General features: G+C 40.2%; 1 protein-coding gene across 9 annotated transcripts in view; it reads left to right on the forward strand.

Moving 5' to 3' along the window:
• AK4 (adenylate kinase 4) overlaps positions 1 to 11,623 on the forward strand; it is a 64,300-nt gene that overhangs the window by 46,219 nt on the left and 6,458 nt on the right. For 8 of the 9 annotated variants that reach the window (XM_079134970.1, XM_079134976.1, XM_079134977.1 and 5 more), the window contains 2 exons: positions 7,030 to 7,202; positions 10,922 to 11,040. In XM_079134970.1, the coding sequence (XP_078991096.1) occupies positions 7,030 to 7,202; positions 10,922 to 11,040 (292 nt within the window). Of the gene's footprint in view, positions 1 to 7,029; positions 7,203 to 8,566; positions 10,359 to 10,480; positions 10,812 to 10,921; positions 11,041 to 11,623 lie in introns of those variants that run through there. The other variant, XR_013762989.1, reaches the window with a different exon arrangement.

Consider the following 11,623-nt stretch of genomic DNA (forward strand, 5'->3'; position numbering starts at 1 on the left):
CTAACTCATGCACTTATTTCTCAAAACATTTTTTTTCATCTTCCCTTTATTTTTTTGCTAAATTTTTTATTGGTGCATTATAGTTGTACATATGAATGGGATTTGTTGTTACATATTTGTACATGCACACAATATATAATATAATTTGGCCAGTATCACTCCCCAGCACTTCCTCCCTCCCTCCAAATCTCTCACCCTTTGGTCTCCTTCCCCCACTGATCGCCCTTTGATTTTCATGAGATCCCCCACCTTTCCTTTTTCCTCTCTAACTTCCACACATAAGATAAAACATGACCCTTGACCTTCTGAGTTTGGCTTATTCAGCTTAATATAATGGTCTCTAGTTTCATCTATTTTCCTGCAGATGACAATTTCATTTGTCTTTATCACTGAATAAAACTTCATTGTGTATATATTCTACATTTTCTTTGTCCATTCTTTCATTGATGGATACCTCAGCTGGTTCCATACTTGTGGCTGTTGTGAATTATCCTGCTATAAACATGGTATGCATGTATCACTATAGTATGATGATTTTAATTCTTCAGGATAAACACCCAGGAGTTGGATAGCTGGGTCATATGACAGTTCCATGCCTTGTCTTTTGGGGAACCTCCATACTGATTTCCATAGTGGTTGTACTAATTTACAGTCCTACCAACAGTGTAAAAGTGTTCCTTTTCCTTCACATCCTCTCCAGCATTTATTATTATTTGTATTCTTCACAATTGCCATTTTAACTGGTATGAAATGAAATTTCAGTGTAGTTTTGATTTGAATTTCTCTAATTGCTGATGTTATATTTTTTTGGCCACTGGTATTTTTTCTTTTGAGAAGTGTCTGTTTAATTCATTTACATATTTACTAATTAAGTTATTTGATTTTTTTTTTCGTGTAAAGTGTTTTGAGTTTTTAATATATTCTAGATATTAATCCTCCATTTACAACAACTTTTTGAATTAGCTATCAGCATCCTCGTTTTACAGGCACTAAGAGGTCAAGTTGGCAGGGTCCTCAAAGTGAGCAAGTAGCATGGCTGGCCGTGTTGGGCAGTTACGCTGATCTGTTAAACTACATTCCCTAATTGTGTACTCCAGGTCAGGTGCTGTAGCATTCACGGCAGCATGTCTGGAAGCAAATTAGATGTGCAGAACGTCTGGTGTGTGTGTGTGAGTGAGTGTGAGAGGGCGGGGGAAGGTCCGGCATGTTGTTGCCTACAGCACTGGACCAGGCAGTTCCTGGAAGTCACACAGGAGTTGAGCTTCCTAAGCCATTTTGCAGCTTACCGCTGCAGTCAGGATTGACCATTTCTCCCTGTCTGAGACTCTGCTTCTCACAATCTGTGGTCCTCTATTCAGGAGGAAGCCAGCATGGTGGGCTACATGGTGTGTGATGCTGGAGACCCATAGCACTTGTCAAATCTAGTTCTCTCAGTTATTAAATGTGTGATCTTGAGCAAGTGTCACTTTGATTTTCTGACCCTTGTTTTCACAGTTTTGAAATAATAAGGATAACACCCAACTTTTAGGATTATGACTTTTGGGGACAGTATCTGTTCACCCCTTCATTCACCACCTACTATGTGTCAGGCACCATGAGCCACAAAGGATATACTAGTAAATAAAAACTTTAAAAGTGCTGACCTCATTTAGGTTACATTCTGGTGAGAGTAAAAGCACAAAGTAAATCATGTATCATCTGACAAATGATGATGAATACTACAAAGAAAAGAGAAAACATAATAGAGGGTTGTCGAGGTATTGGATGGAGTTAGAGGCACAGTTGACAGGGGGTTGGAGAATCTGTCACTGAGGAGGCACCACCATTTGAGCCAAGATTTAGTTGCTGAGGACATGTGGATAGCAGAGCAAGCATGAGTTGTAAATGTCTCAAGCAGGAGCATGCTTGCCTGTTTGAGAACAGTAGGACATCAGCGTGGCTGATACAGAGAGATGGACAGGAAGGCACAGTCACATGGGCAGGGCCCTGCTGGGTAGGCCCTTTCCTTTTCATAAAATGTACCTGCCACAATCAGGGATGCTCAACAAATGTTAACGGAGACCATATGGATCCCACGGTGATGTTGTGTTCTTTTGGTGGAAGAGAGAGAAGTGTCTTGACATTGCAATATATATGAAGCCTAAAGGCTGCTAAATTATTGAATCATGGACTTAGAAGCAATTTAGTCTAGTTTCTCCCAAAGCAGACTTCTCTGTGTGAATGTGCCTAAACATGTGGTGTTTACTAGTAGAAAATAGTGCAAAACTCTGGACCTTTCTTGAGTTGGGTGTTTGATCACAGTTAATGCAGCAAGCATGTGCTTGGACTCCTTGGAATTTGTGTCACATTGTTGCCTCAAGGTAGGACAAAGTCTTTGTGCTGAATCTATCAGTCTAGATAAATTCAAATAAAAGTTCATTGTGATAAGGTATGGAACTAGATCAGAAAAGGAGATCAAGGAGCTTGCCTTTTTAAAAATAAGGTAAATTATGGATGAAAGGGACAAACAGAAAACCTCTGGAGGGAAGCGTAGGGAAGTAGCAGCTATGCTGTGCCCAGGCGAAGCTCTCCCTTGCAAGTGGGTGGGAAACCAGAATGTGGAGCTGACCAGCGATTACAAGTGTGAAGCTGTAATTGTGGCAGAGAGCACAGAGCACTGACGATTCCCAGAACTCTTAGAGAATCTCAGAAAAGCAATCAAATAAGTGAGTTGGTGGATGGGGACCTTTCCCTCTGCCACCTTTTGACTGATGCAGAAACCCAGTGAGCTTCTGGGAGAACTACTGCCCTGAGCAGCTGCAGCCACATCCTGAGCACTCACTGTGGGCTGACTAGTGGTGTGGTTAACATTTTTACAGGACTCCATCAGCGCCCCCCAGCATTACCATTAGTTAGGGTCTTTTGTGGACCACCTCCTCCCATTCCTGTTGAAGTCCTATCCCCATTGACTACATTTGGAGATAAGGTCTTTAAAGAGGTAATTCAGTTAAAATGAGATCATTAGGGTGGGTCCCATTCCAATATGACTGGTGCCCTTAGGAGAAAATCTGGACCCAGATACATGCAGAGGGAAGAGGACCATTCAGAAAATACAGGAAATGAGAGCAGCCTGCAAGTCAAGGAGGGAGACCTCAGAAGAAACTAACCCCCTCCACACCTTGGACTCAGACTTTTAGCCTCCAGATTGCAGCAAAACAAAATTTCTGCTGTTCATGCTGTATGCCACCCTCTCTGTGGCATACTTTATTGTGGTGGCTCTAGCAAACTGGTACACCCTTGTTTTACATCTGAGGACACAAAAGATCAGAGAGGGGATGAAACTTACTAAAGTCCTCACAGTTAGGACCAGGTAGAGCTGAGATTGGAATGCTGTATCTGATTCCAAAGTTTGTTCCTGTCAATCACATTTCATACTGAGTCCCGAGTGAGTCTGGCTTAAGGCTGCATCTTCTGATCTTAGTTGGAAACAGTGACAGGTTCACAGATCTTTGACTTCCGGTTCATTCTTCTCACTAGCTTGACTCCTCCCCTGCTATATTGCTTTCATTAGAGGCAATGCATTCACAAGTACTTGCGTTTCTCTGGACAGGAATGACCTGAACAGGACTAAGCTAACGGAGCCTTAGTAAATCTGAAGACTTTTTAGTGTCAACCCGCCCAGAAATGGGGTTGATAACAACCCCTAATGTTGTACTCTTGCTGGAAAGTTTTTTTTTTCTTTGTCTTTTTTTGGTGGTGCTGGGAATTGGACCCAGGGCCTTGTACATGCCAGGCAAGTACTCTACCAACTGAGCTATATCCCCAGGCCTTGCTGAGAAGTTTGGTGCTTCTTAAATCAATCAATGGTAGCTATTAAAATTGCCTAAAGAACTTAAAAAAAAAAAAAAAAATACCTTAAGTTTTTATCTCAGTTTGAGGTGTTCCACTCTAGGAAGTCCTGGGACAGAATGTGAACATTCATAATCATTTGTTTTCCTAATGATTTTGATGTCCATCAGGTAGAGAACCCTTAAAGGTATAATATGACTCGTTTTTGCAGTTGTTCCTTCTGAATACTTACAATACTGCATCTGCATGGTACTAACATCTTAAAACAGTACTTTTCCATGTTGCTTTCATTATATCTACTCCCAAGCTTTTGTAGTTCCCATTGTTCTTAAACTTAATCCTATTCTGGGTTTAGAGGACAGGATAAAGAGCCATTGTCCTAACAGGACTTCTAAGATTTCAAAATTATTCTCTGCAGTCGGTAGCAGATCCGAATGTCATTGCCCAATTGGTAGGTACTACTCAACATATTTTTTAATTCTGGGTGGGTTGAGTTCTGCTAATTTTGTACCTACTTGTGCTTTCCTCCTCCAGAGGGCCCCAGAGGTCAGAAACAACTGGAAACTGAGCAGGACACTGGCTGTCTTCCTCACACAAGGGAGACTAGCCAATCAGATTTGAGTTTTTATTTGTCCGGAGGGAGTCATGCTGTATTTTTAGATCTCCCATTCTTTCCTGGCACCTCCTTTCAGCTCTCAAACTCTCTAAGGAGTAAAGAACAATGTTTTCTAGTCGGGGTAGTAGCTAGTAGTAGCAGAACAAAGGACTGGGACCATGGTTGAGAACTCAGATCTTTTCAAAGGGTTGTCTTTAAAATTCTTCATATATACTTACCAGTTAAAAAAAATGAGTTTGTCTTATATGATCAATACATGGATAATTATAGGTATAAATTATGTACACATAGTGTCACCAAATGTGTTATATTTCCTGTCAAATATACCCCTCAAAATAGAATGAATGAACAAAAAATTACAATAGAACTTCTAATATGTGAGATCACTTTTGAGGCCATTATTTTAGGAAGCATGTTTCCTTGATGGGGCGGAGTTTGGGAAGAGTGTAGAGATGATCTTGGTTGTTTTGGTGGACATATTTCTAGCTCCAGTTGTTATCTTGATGTTTTAGTGGTGAGTGGGTTATCTGGGGAAAGATAGGACCTGACCCTCAGTGAAAGCGTGACTTGGTGTGGATGGCTCATAGGCAGTGAGGAGGTCTCTGGAGGGGCATTGGAAAGAGTGTGCAGCAGTGGCTGGCAAAAGAGCAGGTGCCCAAAGCAGGGGCATGGAACAGCCTTTGTGTGGCGTTTGTCACATGCAGCCCAATAAGCGCTCTGAAGTCAGCTTGGATTCACACCACTTTGGGATTTCAGTGCAGAGTACTGCATATTCATGTTTGAGCACCCAACTTGGTACAGAAAGGAAAGGAGCTATCTGAATTTTAAGTGGTTCACGAGCCACCAGGACCCATTTTAAGTTGTCAATCTTGATAACTTCCAATGATGGAAAGTTAGAGAGGTGGGCTGGTGTCCTCATTTGAAATGATTTAGAAATTTCTTCTCTGGATATTGAGTCTTTTTTTTTTTTTTTTTTTTTTTTTTTACTGGGAATTGAACTTAGGGACTCTTAATCACTGAACTACATCCCTGGTTATTTTTATGTTTTATTTTGAGACTGGGGCCTCTCTAAATTGCTGAGACTGGCCTTTGAACTTGTGATGCTCCTGCCTCAGCCTCCTGAGTTGCGGGATTACAGATGTGTGCCACCATGCCTGGCTGGATGCTGGATCTCTTATTATATTTTCTTCCAGCTCGCCATCCATCTGGTTCTTTTGCCCAACTAGGATACAAAGACTTTTAAGAAGTGACATTAGATACAGAAAGGTTTTTGCTAGAGAAAACTCGAGTTATACAGGATAACAACTGAGCACTCCCACCCCAGGCAAATCTGCAGTTACATTTGAAATAGTCAATCCCAAGGAGGAGCAGCAACAGTGTAGTTTGGGTTCATGTGATATAACTCATCCCAAATTTGAAGAAGTCATGTCTATGAGCCCAAATTTTAGTTTTGTTGCTTATTTCCCCACATTTGGGAAGTTAGGAAGGACTTGTAACTTTAAGGGTTATCTCAATAGTTTTTTTGTTTTTTTTCTTTTTTGTGTACTGGGGATTGAACCCAGAGCTTCTCACACGCTAGGCAAGTGCTCCACCACTGAGTCACATTCCCTGTTCCATATGGTTTAAAAGACTACTTTTTTTCCCCCAAAAAATAACACTTTAAATTCTTATTATTATTTAAAAACATTTCCCAGCTCTATTGAGGTGTACTTGACTAATAAAATGTAAATAATAGCTAAGATATGCACTGGATTGTTTTCTTACGGTTATACATTGTGAAGCTTAATAATTAACCTTGAGTATGTACAATTTTCATGTGTGGTGAGAACATTTAAAATGACTCTCATAAGATGGGTGCAGTGGCATGTCTGTTGTCTCAGCTACTTGTGAAGCTATGGCAGGAGAATCACTTGAGTCCCGGAAACTGAGGCCAGCCAGGCCAACATAGTGTGATTCCCATCTCTTAAGAATAGGTCAATAAAAAAAATTAAAAATAAGAGGTCTCAGCATATTCCAGGTATACAATATGGAATTCTTAACTCCATTGCCATTCTTTACATTAACATGCCCACCTTGGTTAAATACAGATGCAGGTTAAGGTCAGGGTAAAGGATCTGACACTACTTTCATTGATTGAGGCTTTAGAATATATGTATATAATTTTTTGTGGTAACCTAAGAATAATATATACATAGGTTGTTAGAGCCGAAAGGACACAAGATAACCACTTGTCCTTTCTCTTCTTCAACTGAAGAGGAAATGGGGTGATATAACTTGTTTAAGGTCACACTGGTAGTTAAGAGCAAAGCTGAGACTATTGCCCAGACTAGTTTAGTGATTTCTAGTTTAGTGCACTTTTTACTTTTGTCATGTGGTTCCTTATGTAGACATGAGGTCATTAACTGGTGTGTTTTCTTCTAATATTAAATTTATAGGGATAGATATAAATTCTTTTTTTTTTTTTTTTCAGATATAAATTCTTGGTTGAAGCTCCTTTTGGGATTATTTGTAGATTTGATTGTTCTGTCATTGTTTCAACGCCCAAGTGGGTCATGTCTTGCATTTGTTTTATTTTCAACATTTAGGTTTTCCAAGGACATTAGTACAGGCTGAAGCCCTCAACAAAATCTGTGACCTGGATCTAGTGATCAGTTTGAACATTCCATTTGAAACACTTAAAGATCGACTCAGTCGACGTTGGATTCACCCTCCTAGTGGAAGGGTCTATAACTTGGACTTCAACCCACCTCATGTGCATGTAAGAATATGCAAAGTGCTTTCACAAAATGACAAGAAAAAGGCAAAAATTTTCAGTTAAAAAGTGAATAGAGGACATGAATAAACTTAAAAAAGCTACATGAGTCTCGTGTAATGGTGCCTGCCAGTGACTTGGGAGGCTGAGACAGGAGGATTGCAAGCAGGAGGCTAGCCTTGGCAACTTAGTGAGACCATGTCTCAAAATAAAAAAAAATAACAAGGACTAGAAATATATTTCATTGGTAAAACACCCCTGGGTAAATTCCTGGTACCCTGGGGTGGGGGATAAGGGAGTGTTCAAATTCAGTAGTAGAGACGGGAAACTTAAGTGAAAAATAGGATGTCACTTTGGATCCATTGGACTCAGCAAATTGAAAAAAAAAAGTAGCATCTCTTGTTGATGGGGATCAGGGAAAAAACAACACTCGTTTTCTTTTTGTTTGATAATATATTCAGAGACTCTTTAAAGTCTTTTTAAAACAGGTAAAGTCGTGTTTGGAGCGAAGTTTATTTCAGTGTTTGTAGTGCCCCCCACCCCCCAAAAAAGATTGTTTGTCTATAGGGGACTAGTTTGATAAATTGGAAAGCATCCATACCATCTTAGAATATAAAGAATAATCATTAAAAAGAATTAATTAGATCCCTAGCCCTGTCTCCCCTCCCCCCAAAAGAAAAGTCAAAAGAATAACTAGTAGCACTATATTTCTTTTTTTGTTCCAGGGATTGAATTTAGGAGCACTCAACCACTGAGCCACATACCCTGCTCTATTTTGTATTTTATTTAGGGACAGGGTCTCACTGAGTTGCTTAGCATCTCGCCATTGCTGAGATTGGCTTTGAACTCAAGGTCCTCCTGCCTCAGCCTCCTGAGCTGCTGGGATTACAGGCATGTGCCACCATGCCTGGCTATGCTTTTTGATAGGAAGAAATTTCCTGAAAGTATTATTGAATGAGAAATTCACATAGAATGATCTCATTTTTGTAAAACTGTGTCTACATGTTTACATGTATCTGTGTGTGTAGATGTGCTGTGTTTCTAAGGCCAGGGAGTAAGTTATGAAGGATATGCCCTAAGTTGGCAAAGAGCCCGGAGGTGGGCAGGATAAGGGGATGGGATAAGCTGATGTGTGTGAGGGCAGGGGGGAAGGGCTTAAGGAATGGAAAGACTGCTGATAGAAACTCAATATACTACTATATAATTACCTGAAATTAACTATGGTATAAAAGTAGGCAAATGTAATAGTACTATATCAAATTTACTTAGAGTAATTCTTCTTCCTCCTCCTCTTCTTTTTCTCTCTCCCCACCTCCCTGTTCTTCCCCTCCCCTCCCCTCCTCTTTTTTGCACTGGGAATTGAACCCCAGGGGCACTTTACCACTGAGCTACATCCCCACTTGGTCATTTTTTATTTTTTGCCTGGAGATTGCAATCCTCCCTCTGCGGCCCCCCAAGTCTCTGGGATCACAGGTGTGTACCACCATACCCAGCATAACTGTAATTTTTTAGATGTAGACTTTTTCCTTCTCTGTACTGGGAATTGAACCGAGGGCCACCTGCATGCTAGCAAACAGTTACCACTGAGCTAAGCCCCCAGCCCCTGATATAAACCATTTCTAATTTATCTTTCTATTAAAAACTATGTGACTTTCAGATACAGATTGAACTAATGCATTAATCCAATCTGATAGCGCCTAACTCCTGTTCTTGGTTGGTATGTAGTATTTCTTGTTATTATCCACAGTATTATCCAAAGGTAGAAAAAATAGCATTATGTCTTACTGGGTGAATTTTTGTGCAAAAGATTTGACTTGAATATAAGTGGAAGTAGTAATTACTACAGAAAATTACTTCAGGTACTAATGATGCCTTTCCCTCTTCTGGGTGCTATTGTGTCAGTAATGTCCCAAATGAAATTGGTTCATTTAGGTTAAGCAATAGTCTCCTTTTGAAGTTTTCTTAAAAAAAAAAAGAAAGAAAGAAAAGTAAATAGTTCTGTAATTCGTTTGTTAGATCCCCTTTTCATTTATTCATCACTTATGCATTCATTCATTTTAGAGAAGTGTCCAGCTACATCATCCAGGCTATTCCCAGCCTCCCAAATAACTGGGACTATAGGCATGTGCTGCCTAGCCTGGCTAGATCCATTTTTCATTTTTATTCCAAGAACCTACATACAATTAGGAAAATAAAATGAGTGGGACAAAAAAAGGAGTTCTGAAACAGATATGAACTCTGAAGTCCACAGTACTTGACATTTAACTTTGTCCAGATCTGCTAGTGTAGAGTCTATAAACAGTGAACAGTTTTACCACTGAGTTACTTTCCAAAGCTATTACAGTGATATTTCCAAAGATAGTAAAGTGCTAACCTGTCTAACTCTACCAGCCCCTATGGCCAAGATTCCCAGGAAGGAGGGACACTGTTGACCTACTATCATCCTGGTCTTTTTGGGAGTAGTGTTGTATTTACTGAAATCCTTCAATGAATTTTGAGCATTGTGGCTATATGTAAAATGAAGAAGAGGGTACATCTGGGTGATGCACGGCCTTGTCCCATCCCCAACTCGCCTGTCATGTCAGTTAACAACTATGGAATACACATGTGATAATTATGTGGCTCACCAATAAATCATACACATATGTCATGTCCCCAAACCCCTGAGCTGTAATGGAATTTTAGTGCATTTCAAATTTATGGCCAGTTTCTAATTATTCATTTGAGTTGCCTGACCCTTGTGGTTCTGCTCCAGCTGCCTTTGACAGATTTATTTCCTGTGACTTTCCCCTGATGAATGATAGCCATGGACATAACATACAACATTCCAAAGTGTCCATTTTGTTCTGTGTAAATAGCTGTGTGTCCTAGGGAGATTAAAAATACTGAAAATGTTTTGTTTTTTAATTATAATTTTTCAGGTCTAAAAATGTTGTACCTGACTACCTTGGCTATTTGGGTTATGACTATTTTAATATGCTTTTAGTTGGGTCATTGTTTGATCTAGTAAAATAACCCAACATAGATTTCAGAGAGGCTCCATGGTAGTTTGAAAGCTGGGAGAGATGATATCAAAATGTCATCTCAGAGAAATTTAGGATTTTTCCTAAATGAATCAAATTGGTTCTTTAAAACATTTTATTTTCCATTTTAAGAACTCAGGCTTTAGGGCTGGGGAGATAGCTCAGTCGGTAGAGTGTTTGCCTTGCAAGCACAAGGCCCTGGGTTCGATCCCCAGCACCACAAAAAAAAAAAAAAAAAAAAAAAAAAAAAAAAAAACTCAGGCTTTAGAAAATAAAGCAGTTTTAGAGTAGGAAGAAAAAAGGAGTTCTGAAACAGAAAGGAACCCTGAAGTTCACCACAACACTTGACATCTTAACTTTAAATATTTAGAGGGCAAGAGTGACATTGTCCAAAGGTTTTTTGGTTGGGGAGGTTGCCTGGAATTTAAATTGAATTGAAAGTACCATTTATCAACAGTAGTGGTCCATATTTGGAAGGATATGACAATTAATAAAGATTCAATGTCAGCTCTCAGAAAATGTCAGCACACTGTACAATCCGCTGCCTCTCGCTCAGCTCTCTTCACGGTGCCCACTGTCTCCCAACCCCACTTATTGTCTGGTAGGAGTCATAGGCGAGTACATGGTTTTGCATAGGGAAATTCTGACCTGTGGAATGGTCCAGTGGTTCACTGTACTAACTCGTTTCTCTGGTGTTTTCAGGGAATTGATGACATCACTGGTGAACCACTAGTCCAGCAGGAGGATGATAAGCCTGAAGCGGTTGCTGCCAGGCTAAGACGGTACAAAGATGCAGCCAAACCAGTCATCGAACTATACAAGTGAGTGTGCTTCAGTATTTTCATGGCAAAGGACCAACTGAAAAGTAGTTGGAGACTACTGGAAAGGACACTGGACAGAGTAGTGTTTCCTCATGGTGGATAAATTCTAAAGGTCCATTGTCTCCTTTGAGTATGGATGCAATGCAGGAATTGTAGATGGGAGATAGAGTCTCAGAGTCTAGGAATTTTTTGTTGTTGTTGTTTTAATCCTGGAACTGTTGATAATACAAGAATTTAAACTCAGTCATCTCTATCTGTAAAATTGCACCTAGAGGGGCTGGGATTGTAACTCAGTGGTAGAGTGCTTGCCTCACATGTGGGAGGCACAGGGTTCAATCCTCAGTACCACATAGAAATAAAGTAAAGGTATTGTGTCTGTATACAACTAAAAAAAATTGTACCAAGACCCATTTTCACCCCCCCCCCCCCCGCCCCCGCCCCTTGCTCCCGTGCTGGGGTTCGATCCCAGGGCCTCTGTGCATGTTAGGCAAGCATTCTGCCACTGAGCTACACTCTCAGCTCTTTTATTTTCCTTTCTAAGTGTCTGTGATAATGGTCTGTACTTTGATATCCCTTCACAGAA

The sequence above is a fragment of the Sciurus vulgaris genome (genome assembly GCF_902686455.1).
Source record: "Sciurus vulgaris genome assembly, chromosome: 1".
NCBI lineage: Eukaryota > Metazoa > Chordata > Mammalia > Rodentia > Sciuridae > Sciurus > Sciurus vulgaris.